This window comes from Calliphora vicina, chromosome 3 (assembly GCF_958450345.1).
Source record: "Calliphora vicina chromosome 3, idCalVici1.1, whole genome shotgun sequence".
NCBI lineage: Eukaryota > Metazoa > Arthropoda > Insecta > Diptera > Calliphoridae > Calliphora > Calliphora vicina.
In genome coordinates, this window is record NC_088782.1 from 117830306 (window position 1) to 117848282 (window position 17977).

General features: G+C 25.3%; 1 protein-coding gene across 1 annotated transcript in view; it reads left to right on the forward strand.

The window, feature by feature from the left end:
* The first annotated feature begins 10024 nt into the window (after positions 1–10024).
* The window catches only part of SPoCk (secretory pathway calcium atpase), a 230491-nt gene continuing 222538 nt past the window's right edge, over positions 10025–17977 (forward strand). The window contains exon 1 of the mRNA XM_065506526.1: positions 10025–10456. Coding sequence (XP_065362598.1) covers positions 10127–10456 — 330 coding nt within the window. The 5' untranslated portion in view covers positions 10025–10126. The remainder of the gene's footprint in view (positions 10457–17977) is intronic.

A 17977-nucleotide genomic window follows, 5' to 3' on the forward strand; every position in this document is an offset into this window, starting at 1 on the left:
ATTTTTAGTTTTTTTTGTACTTAAAAGCATTTACAAAATTATTGTTTTGTATATTTTTTTTATACATAAAATCATATTAACATTTATTAAAGAAGTATTTTTTTTTGTTTTTTTTTAAGAAAACTTTTTGATATTTATATTGTAACCAACTGCTTAAATGCTTGAAGCAATTTAATTTTTATATATCTACAATTTTTTGTGTAATAATTAGCGTAAAATTGTTTAATATTTTTTTTAATTTAGGACTTGATGACTCAAATACTATTTGATATATAATTATTACTGGAAGATATTTTTTTAAAAAGAGAAAACTATTAATCATTTTTAAGAAATTATTTAAAGATTTTTTGATTTTGAAAGAAAATTAGTTTGGACACTTAACTGTCTCTTGGTAAACTAAAAAGTAGACAAAAATTAATTTTTATTTAAAAATCATTGCACTAATGTTGTCATTTTCAGTAATTTTAAAACTAATTTTTTTTAAATTGTCATCTGTCATGTTGAAAATTTGTCACTTTTCATTTCTTATATTTTTAGAAATTATTTAGTTAAGTTAACTTAACAACATTTTAACTATAGTTAAGTCTTTGTTTGTATGAAAAAAGTATATTTTTTATGTGTTTTATAATGCCCAGTTTTTGACTTGTTATTTAAATACGTATTTAGTTAATTTTAACTTAAAATTAAGTTGTATTTAAATACAGTTTGAGTTTTTCAGTGCTACATAATTTGTCTTATTTAAATAAGATAAAAGTATGGTAGCACTACTAAATATCAAAAATTTATCGATAGTTTATCTTAAAACAGCTGTTCAACCAAAACAAAAATTGATACATTTTGCCCAATAAGAAATAAAAGTTTATTAAACAATAAAATTATTGGTAGGAAAATGCACAAAAGAAGCTCCAATTGCCCCGCATCGGAATTGTAGTTTTTGCAAGACGCTTTTTTTAGCAAGACGCTGTTGTTTGTTTTTTTTTTTACTACAATAGAGTGAAAAAAAAAACCAAACAACAAAAGTCAGCTGTCAAAAACATATGGTAGTTTATGAAACTTAAATAGAATTTAAATGGCCAACGTTGGCCATTTAAGTATCATTTAAAAAAGCACTGAGAAACTCATTTTCGTATTTAAATAGAACTTAAATATAATTCATATTTAAATACGAAGTCAAAAACTGGCTCTAAGTCTCAATTGTAGTTAAAAAGTTTAAAGGTTGACAGTTGTTCTTAATTGAAAATGTTCATTCCATTTTATATCTAGTCTTCACTTTTTAACATTTTGTCACATTTCAAGTCATGTCTTTAGGTGAACATTATAGAGAAACAAATAGTTTTCTATAGAAAAGTGTTAGTTTATTTCATGACAATGACAATTATTACATATTGTCACACCATTTTGCTTTACGCTCTCTTTTTCAATATGGCGACATTAGAAAAAAACAAATTAAAAGAAAGTAAACAGTGCAAATAGTCTGTCATAAATGCAAATTTGCAAGACCAACAACAAAATACACATGATTACAGCATTTTGCATTTGTAATGTATATTGCGTTTCCATTACACTCTCTCTCTCTCTTTTTCAATATGGCGACATTAAAACAACAGAGAAACATTGAAAGAAAAACCGTTATTTGTTAAGATATTGCCATATTTTTAGTAAACTGTGCATTCTAATCCTGCATTTGCACATGCAAGTAAATTGTTACAAGTTGAGAATACGTATCATAATCGTAAAATACATGGAAATGTCTGAAATTTGTTTGAATTTTTACAGAAGCAAGTGAAAGCTAATTTTTTAAATGTTAGCGAATGAGAATGATGTCGTTAAATAGTCACAAAACTATGAAAACTATACGAATTCAACATATATCTGCATCATTATAGATATTAAATTTACAGCTACGATGACTACAACAATATCGGCTATAATCCGGATTCGATTGCTGTTAATAATCGGAAAATCAGCTCATAAATGGCTGAGAAATAAGCAAAGAAAAAAACATTACTACTTTGTATATAGACAAATGAAAGGCATTTCATAGACCTATCCAACGACATTTACATTCGTAATTGTTTCAAATAATTACAATCAAGAGTTGTAAACATTTCTGGAAATAATTTTTGTGTTAATTTTGTACCGAATCGTATAAAATAAAAATTTTAAATATTTTTAGGTAAACAAAATTTAAAAAAAAAATTTAGGCATTTTTTTAAATTTCTTTTTGAATTTTTTCAAAATTTTTTTTATTTCCAAAAAAAAATTTAATTTATTAGAGAAAAAAATTGTATAACAAAAAAATTGTTTTTGGTGAAAAAAAATCGGGGTAAAAAATATTTTACCCATTGTAGGTCCGACAAAAGTCGAGGTTGTCCTGCCATTTGTAGGACGATTGTCTCGATTTTAAAGTGTTGCTAAAAACCCATCGTGTAGACAATTGCAAGGTATTAAGTGCAAATGGTTTTGCATCATTGTAAAATATCGTAGCGATACATTAGCGGAGTTCAATATTAAGAGCGAATAGTCTTGCAGCATGGCAAATAAGTACAAAATTTCTCAGCAATCCATTAAAAATACACACAACAAGCAAATAAATTCAATTCGCACTTAAAACTGAACTTCTTTAATATAAAAATATCCAAATAATCCACAAATTGTTGCATTTTGCAATATTACTACTGTCCGCCTCGACAAATCGAGCAACTACAGAAATATGGCAACATTATAATAACAGTAAGTTTTCTCTGTTTATTTACTTCTATTCTCACATTTGTTGTTTATATGTTGCCATATTGTACAAAGAGAGCGATGCTAAAATTGTCAGTGTTGTAAAGTGTAAGAATTGCAATAAACTGGGACTTTTCGCCTCTAATGTTTATAAATCAAGGAACTGCAGAAATACGGCAACATTTTAATAGCAGCTTGTTTTTTTCTCTCATTTTGTACAGTGTTTTGTTTCAGTGTTGTAAAGTGCAAGAATTGCAATAAACTTTGGGGTCCATTTTGCAAGAACTTGGCAAAATTGCACTTAGGTTTCTTTTTAAATTGTTTCGTAAACTTATCAAAACTACAAAAAGCAATAAATTGTTTCATATTTAATTTAAAGGAACTACAGAAATATGACAACATTTTAATAGCAGCTTGGTTTTCTCTCATTTTGCACTTTGTTTATGTCGCCATATTGAACAAAGAGAGAGAGCAATGAAAAACTTTTCAGTGTTGTAAAGTGTGACAATTGTAATAAACTTTGGGGGCCATTTTGCAAGATCTTGGCAAAATTACACTTGTTTTATTAAATATTTGCTGCTTAAACTAAAAAAATTTACACATTTGTTTTAATTTTTATTTGAAAATTTATAAAAAAAAAATCTCTTTTTAATTTCTTTGTTTATTGATTAATAGTTTCTCCAAACTCGAATTATATTTTTTTTTTTACAAAACCAATACAAATTACTAACAAACTTTATACAAACTTGTACATTTTACTTAAAAATAAAACCAACAATATACATACATAATTTATATAAAATTATAAATATAAAAACCCACATTTAAATTTTGTAAGTTGTCAGTATTTATTATACATATACAAAACCTAATGTAATAATTCAAAACTGTATTTAGATTATAAATAAAATATAAAAAAATATAACACTCTCCATACACAAAATACATATAAATCTAAATTCATTTTTTTAGATAAATTTAAACAAAAAAAAGAAATTAACTTTTTTTTAAAAAAAAAAAACTCAAATTTATATATAAAAAATATACACTTAAAATACTGTAATACAACAAACAAAAAACATTTATAAGAAACAACACATACATTATTTTCTATTTATACATACATACATAAAACAAAATACATACATATTCATACATAAATATAAATATAGTATATATATACTTAATTATATATAAAACAAATATATATTTTATTCTACAAAACAAAAACCCATAAAGGCTAAAACAACTACTCAATGTCTTATTTAAAAATATGTATTTCAAATAATTCATTGGGTTTTGTATTTCAAATAAAATAAAATACAAACAAAATATCATTAAATTGATGAACACAAAATAATGTAACATTTTTTTTTTATATAAAAATAAATCATTTGAAATGTAAGTTTAATATACATAACTAAATTAAAAGATAATTATATATACATACATATATTTTTTAATTTAACTTAATTTCTGTGTGGTAGCTATACTTTTATATTTTATTTTTTTATTGTTTCTTTATTATTGAAGTTAATTTTTTGTTCTTCAATCTTAATTTTATCATTATTTTTTTTGTTTTTTTAATTTAACTTTTCTATAAAATTTAATTTATCTTCTATAATCTTAAATTAAACATATACATATATAAAAAATGAAAAAAACAAATTTAATGATAAAAACAAACAAACTCAAAATCATATTAATCAAGTTTATATATTACATAAAAACAAGAAAAGAAAACACACAAAATAAAATTAAATAAAAGAAAAACAAAACAAAAAATAATTAATAAAAAAAAATCCATAAAAATTGCTTTCGAAAAGTTTAAAATCTAAAAAAAGGAAAATGTGTTTTATTTAAAAGAGGACAGCAAAAACAAATGATTTTGGGAGAAAATAACTAAAAATTAGTTCTGTTCTAGTTATGTTCTAGATCTGTTCTAGTTCTAGTTCTGTTCTAGTTCTGTTCTAGTTCTGTTCTAGTTCTGTTCTAGTTCTGTTCTAGTTCTGTTCTAGTTCTGTTCTAGTTCTGTTCTAGTTCTGTTCTAGTTCTGTTCTAGTTCTGTTCTAGTTCTGTTCTAGTTCTGTTCTAGTTCTGTTCTAGTTCTGTTCTAGTTCTGTTCTAGTTCTGTTCTAGTTCTGTTCTAGTTCTGTTCTAGTTCTGTTCTAGTTCTGTTCTAGTTCTGTTCTAGTTCTGTTCTAGTTCTGTTCTAGTTCTGTTCTAGTTCTGTTCTAGTTCTGTTCTAGTTCTGTTCTAGTTCTGTTCTAGTTCTGTTCTAGTTCTGTTCTAGTTCTGTTCTAGTTCTGTTCTAGTTCTGTTCTAGTTCTGTTCTAGTTCTGTTCTAGTTCTGTTCTAGTTCTGTTCTAGTTCTGTTCTAGTTCTGTTCTAGTTCTGTTCTAGTTCTGTTCTAGTTCTGTTCTAGTTCTGTTCTAGTTCTGTTCTAGTTCTGTTCTAGTTCTGTTCTAGTTCTGTTCTGTTCTAGTTCTGTTCTAGTTCTGTTCTAGTTCTGTTCTAGTTCTGTTCTAGTTCTGTTCTAGTTCTGTTCTAGTTCTGTTCTAGTTCTGTTCTAGTTCTGTTCTAGTTCTGTTCTAGTTCTGTTCTAGTTCTGTTCTAGTTCTGTTCTAGTTCTGTTCTAGTTCTGTTCTAGTTCTGTTCTAGTTCTGTTCTAGTTCTGTTCTAGTTCTGTTCTAGTTCTGTTCTAGTTCTGTTCTAGTTCTGTTCTAGTTCTGTTCTAGTTCTGTTCTAGTTCTGTTCTAGTTCTGTTCTAGTTCTGTTCTAGTTCTGTTCTAGTTCTGTTCTAGTTCTGTTCTGTTCTAGTTCTGTTCTAGTTCTGTTCTAGTTCCTTTCTAGTTCTGTTCTAGTTCTGTTCTAGTTCTGTTCTAGTTCTGTTCTAGTTCTGTTCTAGTTCTGTTCTAGTTCTGTTCTAGTTCTGTTCTAGTTCTGTTCTAGTTCTAGTTCTGTTCTAGTTCTGTTCTAGTTCTGTTCTAGTTCTAGTTCTGTTCTAGTTCTGTTCTAGTTCTGTTCTAGTTCTGTTCTAGTTCTGTTCTAGTTCTGTTCTAGTTCTGTTCTAGTTCTGTTCTAGTTCTGTTCTAGTTCTGTTCTAGTTCTGTTCTAGTTCTGTTCTAGTTCTGTTCTAGTTCTAGTTCTGTTCTAGTTCTGTTCTAGTTCTGTTCTAGTTCTGTTCTAGTTCTGTTCTAGTTCTGTTCTAGTTCTAGTTCTGTTCTAGTTCTGTTCTAGTTCTGTTCTAGTTCTGTTCTAGTTCTGTTCTAGTTCTGTTCTAGTTCTGTTCTAGTTCTGTTCTAGTTCTGTTCTAGTTCTGTTCTAGTTCTGTTCTAGTTCTGTTCTAGTTCTGTTCTAGTTCTGTTCTAGTTCTGTTCTAGTTCTGTTCTAGTTCTGTTCTAGTTCTGTTCTAGTTCTGTTCTAGTTCTGTTCTAGTTCTGTTCTAGTTCTGTTCTAGTTCTAGTTCTGTTCTAGTTCTAGTTCTAGTTCTGTTATGTTCTGTTCTAGTTCTGTTCTAGTTCTGTTCTAGTTCTGTTCTAGTTCTGTTCTAGTTCTGTTCTAGTTCTGTTCTAGTTCTGTTCTAGTTCTGTTCTAGTTCTGTTCTAGTTCTGTTCTAGTTCTGTTCTAGTTCTGTTCTAGTTCTGTTCTAGTTCTAGTTCTAGTTCTAGTTCTGTTCTAGTTCTGTTCTAGTTCTGTTCTAGTTCTGTTCTAGTTCTGTTCTAGTTCTGTTCTAGTTCTGTTCTAGTTCTGTTCTAGTTCTGTTCTAGTTCTGTTCTAGTTCTGTTCTAGTTCTGTTCTGTTCTAGTTCTGTTCTAGTTCTGTTCTAGTTCTGTTCTAGTTCTGTTCTAGTTCTGTTCTAGTTCTGTTCTAGTTCTGTTCTAGTTCTGTTCTAGTTCTGTTCTAGTTCTGTTCTAGTTCTGTTCTAGTTCTGTTCTAGTTCTGTTCTAGTTCTGTTCTAGTTCTGTTCTAGTTCTGTTCTAGTTCTGTTCTAGTTCTGTTCTAGTTCTGTTCTAGTTCTGTTCTAGTTCTGTTCTAGTTCTGTTCTAGTTCTGTTCTAGTTCTGTTCTGTTCTAGTTCTGTTCTAGTTCTGTTCTAGTTCTGTTCTAGTTCTGTTCTAGTTCTGTTCTAGTTCTGTTCTAGTTCTGTTCTAGTTCTGTTCTAGTTCTGTTCTAGTTCTGTTCTAGTTCTGTTCTAGTTCTGTTCTAGTTCTGTTCTAGTTCTGTTCTAGTTCTGTTCTAGTTCTGTTCTAGTTCTGTTCTAGTTCTGTTCTAGTTCTGTTCTAGTTCTAGTTCTGTTCTAGTTCTGTTCTAGTTCTGTTCTAGTTCTGTTCTAGTTCTGTTCTAGTTCTGTTCTAGTTCTGTTCTAGTTCTGTTCTAGTTCTGTTCTAGTTCTGTTCTAGTTCTGTTCTAGTTCTGTTCTAGTTCTGTTCTAGTTCTGTTCTAGTTCTGTTCTAGTTCAGTTCTAGTTCAGTTCTAGTTCAGTTCTAGTTCAGTTCTAGTTCAGTTCTAGTTCAGGTTCTAGTTCAGTTCTAGTTCAGTTCTAGTTCAGTTCTAGTTCAGTTCTAGCTCAGTTCTAGTTCAGTTCTAGTTCAGTTCTATTTCAGGTTCTAGTTCAGTTCTATCTCAGGTTCTAGTTCAGTTCTATCTCAGGTTCTAGTTCAGTTCTAGTTCAGTTCTAATTCAGTTCTAGCTCAGTTCTAGATCAGTTCTAGTTCTGTTCTAGTTCAGTTCTTGAGACCAAAAATTAGAGGAATTAATGCCATGATGTTCATTGTCAAACTCAACAAGAGCTAGTAAAATCATAGGGAGCTACTCAAGCAGCAATTTCAAAACGTTTGCAAGCAGCTGGATTCCTTCAAAAGCAGGGAAATTGGGTACCATACGAATTGAAGTTGAGAGACCTTAAAAGAATCATTGCTTGCGATGAAAAATAGAGCCATTAAAATAACCCGAAGCGTAAGAGATCGTATGTGTAGCCCAGCGGAGTCAATACCAAAGCCAAATATCCCTGGCGCTAAGGTAATGCTCTGTATTTTCCGATAAATTCCAGAATATGCGGCCAGACATGAAACTGTAATATTCCATCATGGTAATACTTGGCCACATGTTGCAATACCCGTTAAAAACTATTTAATGAAGTAGTTGGGAAGTTTTGCCTGTCGGTTTATAGCCCTGACTTTGCACCTACCGACTACTATTTGTTTCGATCCATGCAGAACGCCCTATCTGTGATATGCTTCACTTTTGAACAGAGTATCCAATATCGTCAATACTCTGTCAATTTCTTGTAAAAAATCTCTTATTTCTACTTTTTGAAGAAAATAAGAAACATTTATTTAATTTAATGTGGATGGCGTAGTCGTTTTACGCCATTGACAATTTCGTAATAGATTAAAGAAACAGGTTACATTTTATCTTTAATCTAGTACGAAACTGTCGTAGGGTGATTTTTTACATACCACAGTAAGAAAATATTTTCGAAGTTCCATGTGTAAAACGTACAAATTCGAATAATTTTTTTTTCGAATCGTATTCTACAATAACCTGACAGGACAGTTTCTTAAAAAAATATTCCTTTGGAGGTATGTATGTACTGGTTTTTTTCTATAAGAGTGAATATAATATAAGACTCGACTCTGCCGAATATAGCTCTCATATTTTTTTTATAAAGGGTTTCATATAGAAGCTACACTTCCCCTTCACATTTTTAAAATAATTTTCACTTTAATAAATATTTGTCTTTCTTTTTAGTATACAAAATTACATTATTGTATTGCTATTAATGCATTTTTATTAATTTTTCTATAAACTAAACAAATTTTCTTTCAAGTTTCCCTTAATTTAGACATTTACCGTTAAATTTTTAACATTACCCAACACTGCTCCACATAAAACACTTAACAACACTGCACTAAAAATTCCCATTAATCTATTACATTTCTGTATAATGACAGCCTAAAACACAACAACAACACTCAGTCATAACAACATAAACACAAGAAGTGCAATTATTTTGCATACAATTTGAGCAAAACAAACAAAACGGTTTTTGTTGGAGCTTGCGCGGTGACAGGGTTAAAACAGAAAAGCCAACAAAAGAAAATTGCAGAAAAAATTCTATAACTATTTGACAGTTGCAAGAGAACTTTGGGGACAAACGCATTTTATTAGTGGAGCCGTAAAGACCATAACGCGGATAAATTAAAAAATAAAAGTGAAAAAAAATCCCATAAGAATTTTTAGTGAAAAGAAAATTAAATTGAAATAAATTTCTTATAAGAAATTTAAAGACAAGTGTTAAATTAAACGGGATATAATAAAGCAAGTGTATAACAATTAACTTGGATTTTTTTTAATAAAAGGGAAGAAAGTGAAAAATTCTTTCTTCCTTTTTTTTTTAATTTGTTTCGCCAACTTTGTAATACAAAAGACGAAAAAAGCAGTAATTTTGTTTTATGGTGTGGTTGGAGTTTGTGTGTATCAGTGTTTGTGTTTCCAATAACTTGACTATTCAATGAAGCAGCCAACGTGCTGTAATATAAAGGCTTTTTGTAAACCAGCCCCACCGCACTTGTAATGATGTCAAGCTGTAAATTTTTTAAATGGAGTCATTGGAATTGTTTGTGTGATTAAACAAAAACATAAATGAACCTTTTTTTTGCAAAACAAAAGTAAAACTATAAAAAAACCTGTTGTTAATACATAACTTCTATATAGTGAAAGTACTATATACAACAACAACAATAAAACAGCTTTAATAATAACTAAGCATTTGAAGAAAACAAGAACAAACATGCTTTTGTGAATGGATTTTATAGAAATAAAGGAACAAAAAAATGAAAAAAATCGATTGTGTGCTCATTTTTTATTTGTGAAAAAAAAAGACAAAACAACACCACAACAAAAGTAATAACAATAAAAAAAAGAAAATTCAATAAAAAACCTAAAATAACATTGAATTAAAAAAAAGAAAACAACAATAATTTAAATTCTACAACAAAAACTAAATAATAAAAGGAATTCCTTTACCCCTCTCTCTTTTGTCTACATATGACTCATTAAATTGTACGGGAAAAAAATAACCAAACAAAAATAACAACAACTACCAAACAGTTGCATTTGAATTGTCAAAGAACAAAACGAAAAAAAAGAAAACTAAAAAAACCGTTAGTTTACGTCTCTTACGATTTTTGTTGTTCTCACTTTGTTGTCCCCTAAAGTAAATAACGCGTGTGTTTGTTTTAGTGTTTGCTATAAAAAATAAGTGCGTGAGCGTGTAATTTCAAGTGTTTTTGAACTATTTTTATTTACATTTTCTTTCTACTAATGTGTGGCCATTAACTTTTTTATAAACGTCCATTGTCCCTTTTCATTAAACGTTTTGGTGGCTTGAAACCATGAAAAATCACAAGAAATATGCTAAACTACCCCAAGATTTAGATTTAAGTTTTCAAGAACAATTAGACGCTGTGGACACTGCTGTTGCCGATGATTTCAATTTAAGCGGTTCCGGTTTAGACGAGGACGACGATAATATTCTGGACGATCAGGAGGACGAAGAAGACGACGACGAGGAGGAAGACGAAATAGTTATTGCTTCGGCAGCGGCAGCAGCAGCTGGTCTCAGCGGTTCCGGTGTACGTTTGGCGAGTGCTACGGCTGCGGCCAGGAAACAACAGCTGAATCGCAAGGTGTTGGCCGGTTTGGGCAGAGATAGTATTATAGAGGTAAGTGGAAATGTTTTATGATGAATTTATTTTATTTATTTTATTAATTCAGAATTAAGATATGATTCAAATTCAACTCTGAAAAAAATTTGACCAACAAATTAAAAAAGTTAAAACATGTAAAGATTTTGAGAACCATATTGAAATTTAAAGTGATAGGTAGTCATAATCAATTTGGAAATTTATTAAAGTTTAAACAAATTTAGGTGAATTTTTTTTTAAAACTATTTTTAATTTCAAATTATATATATAAAATTGAAAATAGTTTTCCGTTCCTGTTACTCAATTTGGGGTTAAGAATATTTAATAATTTACGATCTGAAATATTTTTTGTACAAAAAACTTGTATGATTTTTCCGTAAAATTTGTAAAAAACGGAAATTAATGTTGTCACAGTTATTTTTAGGCGACTAAAAATCATTTTGTAAATAAAATTAATAATTTTTGCAAATTTTTAAAAAAGTAGTAAAAATACTACTTTTTTAAAAATGCACAGAAAGCTTTAAATAAATATTCTTTCTTGAATATTCGACATTACCAAAATTTTTGAATAATTGTTAAACTTTTTTATACTACTTTAAACTATTTGAAAAAAGTACTAAAGAAAACAGCTTGTTCAAAAAACGAAATATTATTTTCAAATAAATATTAATTATTTTAAAAACATTTTTCACATCAAAAATTATTAATTTTTCAACTTTATCAAAACAGTAGTAGAAATACTACTTTTTTCAAAAATGCAAAATAAAGTAATTAATTACTATTTTTTTAAATAATTAATAATTTGAAAATCGTTTGTATAATTTTTAGCATTTTTTATAAAAGTTCCATACTATTTGAAAAAAGTACTAAGATATTTATTAACTAATATTTATAGAAATGTAATAAAAATGATTTTTTTTTTTATTAAAGCCTTTTTTATATGAAAAACTACTAATTTTGTTAAATTTTAAAAATAGTAGTAGAAATACTACTTTTTTTAAAATGAAAAAATAAGCTCTTAAATAACTATTTTCTGAATTAATTAAAAATCTGGAAGCCATTTTGTACATTTTTTTTCCATTGTTATAAAATTTTCTTAACATTGGAAAAAAGTGCTCAAAACTGTCATTATAAAAATCTAAAAAATATTTTCAAATAAACTTTAATTTGATTAAGAACATTTTGCTGGCTTAAAATTAATAATTTTGCATTATATTGAAAGAAAGTAGTAGAAAAACTACTTTTTTTAAAGTGCAAAATTGGATAGTTTATGAATACGTTTTTAAATAATTTCTATTTTAGAAAGCTTTTGAAGCATTTTTAATAGGTACTATATCAAAAAAGGACTAAAAAACTGCTTGTTTAAAAAAGAAATACGATTTTCAAATAAATATTAATTAGTAGAAATAGTTAATTAATATTTTTTAAATATTATATAATCTGGAAAACTTTGATGCAGTTTTTAGCCTGTAGACTTTTCTCAAAAAAGTACTAAAATCCAATTTAACATATGAAATTTTTCCTTGAAAAGTATTTTTATTTGATTTAACATAAATTTATAAAATAAAATATTAATTTTATTACATATTAAAAAATAGTAGTAGAAATACTACTATTTTAAAAATTAAATTTTGATTTTAAATTACTTATTTCTAAATTAATTAAAACTCTTGAAGACTTTTTGTGCCTTTTTCGATAATTTTAATACTATTTTCATAATATTTGAAAAAAGTACTAAAACAAAGTTTAACTAAAAAATGAAAAATTATTTTAAAATAGATTTTTATTCGTTTAAGAACAATTTTAACATTAAAAATTAGAAATTTTTCATAACTTTCAAAAAAAGTAGTAGAAATACAACTTATTTTAAAAACGAAAACTGTTGTTAAAAAATATTTTTTTTAGTTGAAAACAATTTGGTGAATGAAATGATGAATTTTGGAAGATTTTAAAAAAAAGTAGTAGAAATACTACTTATTTCAAAATGAAAATTATGGCACTATATAAATATATTTTGAAGTAATTCACATTTTGAAACAGTTTTAATAAAATTTTGTACTATTTTTTATAAAAGAATTTTTATAAATAAAAATTCTGCTCAAAAGTATTCTTAATTAACTGAAAAACGTGTTTGTTTATAAATTTTATAATTTTGCAACAATTTCAAAGAAAGTAGTAGAAATAATACTATTTTTGAAGTGAATATTTAACACTATATTAATATTCTTTTGCAGTAACTTTAATTTTGAAAAAATTTCCATTACATTTTTAGCCTATTTATTGAATTAAGTACTATTTTCAAAAAATACCTAAAATACTACTTTTTTTAAAAGATTTTTCAAAAGCTCGAAATCGTTTTTATATTCTAAATTTATAATTCTTGAACATTTAAAAAAAATAGTAAAAGTACTACCTTTTTGCAAATGAGAATTAAGGCACTATATTAATATTTTTTTTATTAATTTAAATTTTGAACAATTTTAATAAAAATGTTGGTCTCTTTATTTAATTTTGTACCATTTTCAAAAAAGTACTAAAAACTTCCAATTTTAAAAATATATTTTTTTTCCTTCAAAAGTTTTTTTTATTTGTTTAAAATCGCTTTTATATATAAATATGCAATTTTGATAGATTTTTGAAAAAGTAGTAGAAAAACTACTTTTTTCAAAATGAAAATTTATTTACTATAAGACAATTTTATGAATTAATTTTTTTTAATTTAGTACTATTTTTAAAAAAGTACTAAAAACTATACATAAAATAGACAACCGAAAAAATATATTTTTTTTTAGCTTGAAATAGTTTTTATATATTAAATTAATTATTTTGCTAAATTTTTTAAAAAAGTAGTAAAAATGCTACCTTTTTGCAAATGACAATTAAGGCATTATATTACTATTTTTTGTAGTAATTTAAATATTGGAACAATTTTAATAATATTTTTAGTCTTTTTATTTAATTTTGTAACATTTTCAAAAAAGTACTAAAAACTTCCAATTTTAAAAATTTTTTTTTTTGCTTCAAAAGTTTTTTTTATTTGTTTAAAATCGTTTTTATATATAAAATTAGCAATTTTGCAAGATTTTTAAAAAAGTAGTAGAAATACTACTTTTTTCAAAATGAAAATTAATTTACTATAAGACAATTTTATGAATTAATTAACAGTTTGGCAACATTTTTATACGATTTTTTTTAATTTAGTACTATTTTTAAAAAAGTACTAAAAACTATACATAAAATAGACAGCCGAAAAAAAATATTTTTTTTAGCTTGAAATTGTTTTTATATATTAAATTAATTATTTTGCTAAATTTTTTAAAAAAGTAGTAAAAATACTACCTTTTTGCAATTGAGAATTAAGGCATTATATTACTATTTTTTGTAGTATTTTAAATATTGGAACAATTTTAATAATATTTTTAGTCTTTTTATTTCATTTTGTAACATTTTCAAAAATGTACTAAAAACTTCCAATTTTAAAATTTTTTTTTTTGCTTCAAAAGTTTTTTTATTTGTTTAAAATCGTTTTTATATATAAAATTAGCAATTTTGATAGATTTTTGAAAAAGTAGTAGAAATACTACTTTTTTCAAAATGAAAATTAATTTACTATAAGACAATTTTATGAATTAATTAACAGTTTGGCAAAATTTTTATACGATTTTTTTGAATTTAGTACTATTTTTAAAAAAGTACTAAAAACTATACATAAAATAGACAGCCGAACAAAAATATTTTTTTTAGCTTGAAATGGTTTTTATGTACTAAACTAATTATTTTGCTAAATTTTTTAAAAAAGTAGTAAAAATACTACCTTTTTGCAATTGAGAATTAAGGCATTATATTACTATTTTTTGTAGTAATTTAAATATTGCAACAATTTTAATAATATTTTTAGTCTTTTTATTTAATTTTGTAACATTTTCAAAAAAGTACTAAAAACTAACAATTTTAAAATTTTTTTTTTTTGCTTCAAAAGTTTTTTTATTTGTTTAAAATCGTTTTTATATATAAAATTAGCAATTTTGCAAGATTTTTAAAAAAGTAGTAGAAATACTACTTTTTTCAAAATGAAAATTAATTTACTATAAGACAATTTTATGAATTAATTAACAGTTTGGCAAAATTTTTATACGATTTTTTTTTTAATTTAGTACTATTTTTAAAAAAGTACTAAAAACTATACATAAAATAGACAACCGAAAAAAACATATTTTGTTAGCTTCAAATGGTTTTTATGTACTAAATTAATTATTTTGCTACATTTTTAAAAAAAGTAGTAAAAATACTACCTTTTTGCAATTGAGAATTAAAGCATTATATTACTATTTTTTGTAGTAATTTAAATATTGCAACAATTTTAATAATATTTTTAGTCTTTTTATTTAATTTTGTACCATTTTCAAAACGGTACTAAAAAACTTCCAATTTTAAAATTTTTTTTTTGCTTCAAAGGTTTTTTTTATTTGTTTAAAATCGTTTTTATATATAAAATTAGCAATTTTGCAAGATTTTTAAAAAAGTAGTAGAAATACTGCTTTTTTCAAAATGAATATTAATTTACTATAAGACAATTTTATGAATTAATTAACAGTTTGGCAAAATTTTTATACGATTTTTTTGAATTTAGTACTATTTTTAAAAAAGTACTAAAAACTATACATAAAATAGACAACCGAAAAAAAATATTTTTTTTAGCTTGAAATTGTTTTTATATATTAAATTAATTATTTTGCTAAATTTTTTAAAAAAGTAGTAAAAATACTACCTTTTTGCAATTGAGAATTAAGGGATTATATTACTATTTTTTGTAGTATTTTAAATATTGGAACAATTTTAATAATATTTTTAGTCTTTTTATTTCATTTTGTAACATTTTCAAAAAAGTACTAAAAACTTCCAATTTTAAAATTTTTTTTTTTGCTTCAAAAGTTTTTTTATTTGTTTAAAATCGTTTTTATATATAAAATTAGCAATTTTGATAGATTTTTGAAAAAGTAGTAGAAATACTACTTTTTTCAAAATGAAAATTAATTTACTATAAGACAATTTTATGAATTAATTAACAGTTTGGCAAAATTTTTATACGATTTTTTTGAATTTAGTACTATTTTTAAAAAAGTACTAAAAACTAAACATAAATTAGAAAACCGAAAAAAACATATTTTTGTTAGCTTGAAATGGTTTTTATGTACTAAATTAATTACTTTGCTAAATTTTTTAAAAAAGTAGTAAAAATACTACCTTTTTGCAATTGAGAATTAAGGCATTATATTACTATTTTTTGTAGTAATTTAAATATTGCAACAATTTTAATAATATTTTTAGTCTTTTTATTTAATTTTGTAACATTTTCAAAAAAGTACTAAAAACTTCAAATTTTAAATTTTTTTTTTTTGCTTCAATAGATTTTTTATTTTTTTAAAATCGTTTTTATATATAAAATTAGCAATTTTGCAAGATTTTTAAAAAAGTAGTAGAAATACTACTTTTTTCAAAATGAATATTAATTTACTATAAGACAATTTTATGAATTAATTAACAGTTTGGCAAAATTTGTATAAGATTTTTAGTGTTTTTATTTAATTTAGTACTATTTTTTAAAAAAGTATTAAAAACTATAAATTACAAAACCAAAATTTTTTCTTTAAAAGTATTTTTATTAGCTGGAAATCATTTTTATATTTTAAATTTATAATATTGCAACATTTTCAAAAAAGTAGTAAAAATACTACTTTTTCTAAAAGGAAATTAAACTGCCTAAAAATGCATCAAATCCATTATAAGTCTCATAATGATATTGGAACATGTGTTTCCAGCATAGTAACGATATTTATTTAACAAAAAAATCGATTAGGAATGATCTTCTTGAGATTTAAAGTAAACTAATTTGCTCCTCCCAAAATCATAGCTAAATTATTCCTCTAGGGTTATGAAGTTTTTTAATCCTTTTCCAAATCATTCACTTAGTTTTAAATTTAAATATTTCCATTTCCATTTTTTTTGCGGTTTTATTTTCTACATATTTTCTCATTTAAAAACAAGTTTTATTATTTTCAACATAAGTAGATGATTATTTGTATTTCATTGGACATTATTTTCGATTATTAAGGAAATGTTATTAATTCCCCAGATGCTTACTAAGCAACAAAGTCAATAATCCTAATTTCCTTTTTAGATTTATTTTGCCATTTGTATTATTAAAGGTTTTATGTTTTTTGTTTGTATTTTGTATTGTTACAAAACCTTTTTTGCTTGATTTATTTTTAAATAAACTGTAGAGTTTTTTCTAATATTACAATAAAAAAAAAAATCAGCTACAGTAAAGGAAATAATTGTAGGTTTATACAAAAGAAAGTTATAAAATGTTGTAAGAGAAATTATAAAATTCTTTCCATCCTGGCTAGTAACAGCAATACTCCTAAAATAACCTTTACTTTAGCTTCAGTAGCGTTTCAAAGAGGAGTAGTAAAGTCTGCCAAAATTTAATGGGTTTAAAACAAGATATTTTGACAAGCAAGTAAGCAATTAAAGGAAGTTTAGTAAAGTTTACATTCTATATAACCTCTCCCCAACCCCCCCAACAATATATTTGAGCTGGCATCAGCAACTGTCTTCTTCAATATATACATCATACTTACGCCCAGCTACTAAATAATAATTGATGGTTTCGCAATAATGACAATCAATAATCCTCTTAAAAATGTGGTTGCTAGATGGTTACTTGATTGTAGTTGCATTTGTGGCTATGGCCAGTCTGCCTGTTTAACTGTCGTGTCAAACTGGCTCTAAATAAAAACGTGCAAATAGTTTTCTTAATAGTTTAGGAAAAAATGAATCCAAAATTGGAAACAAAACAATAAAGTAAAATATATACACAGTATTTAATAAGCTTTTTATAGTTTGACATGATAACAGAAATATAAAATCCTTTGTAAATATCCTGGAGCTGTTTTATATACATTTACAAAATATTTACTGCTAAAACATAGAAAAGTAAACTTATCGTAGCATCATTCAATCATTTATTCTATACTAAAGAAACTAACCAAATAAAAACAAATTGTAAAACGAACAAAATTTTCTGTTTTGTAACCAATTTTTGTCCAGCCCTTAGGTTTTCGCAAGCCACTACTCAATTGTTAATGTTGGATTGTCATGAAGTTTGTGACCTAATTTTGGTTTTTGAAGCTTCAAATGAGGGTCATATTTTTGCTTGAAATTTAGTATTTTATAGACAGAAATGTAGCACTTTATGTTGTCTTAGTTCAACTTCAATTATAGGTCTTTATAAAGTCTTAGTTTAGCTTCAATCATAGGGTTTATCTTGTCTTAGTTTAGCTTTAATCATAGCTCTTTATCTTGTCTTAGTTTAGCTTCAATCATAGAGATTTATCTTGTCTTAGTTTAGCTTCAATTATAGACCTTTATATAGTCTTAGTTTAGCTTCAATCATAGGTATTTATCTTGTCTAAGTTTGGCTTCAATCATAGGTCTTTATTTAGTCTTAGATTAGCTTTAATAATAGGACTTTATCTA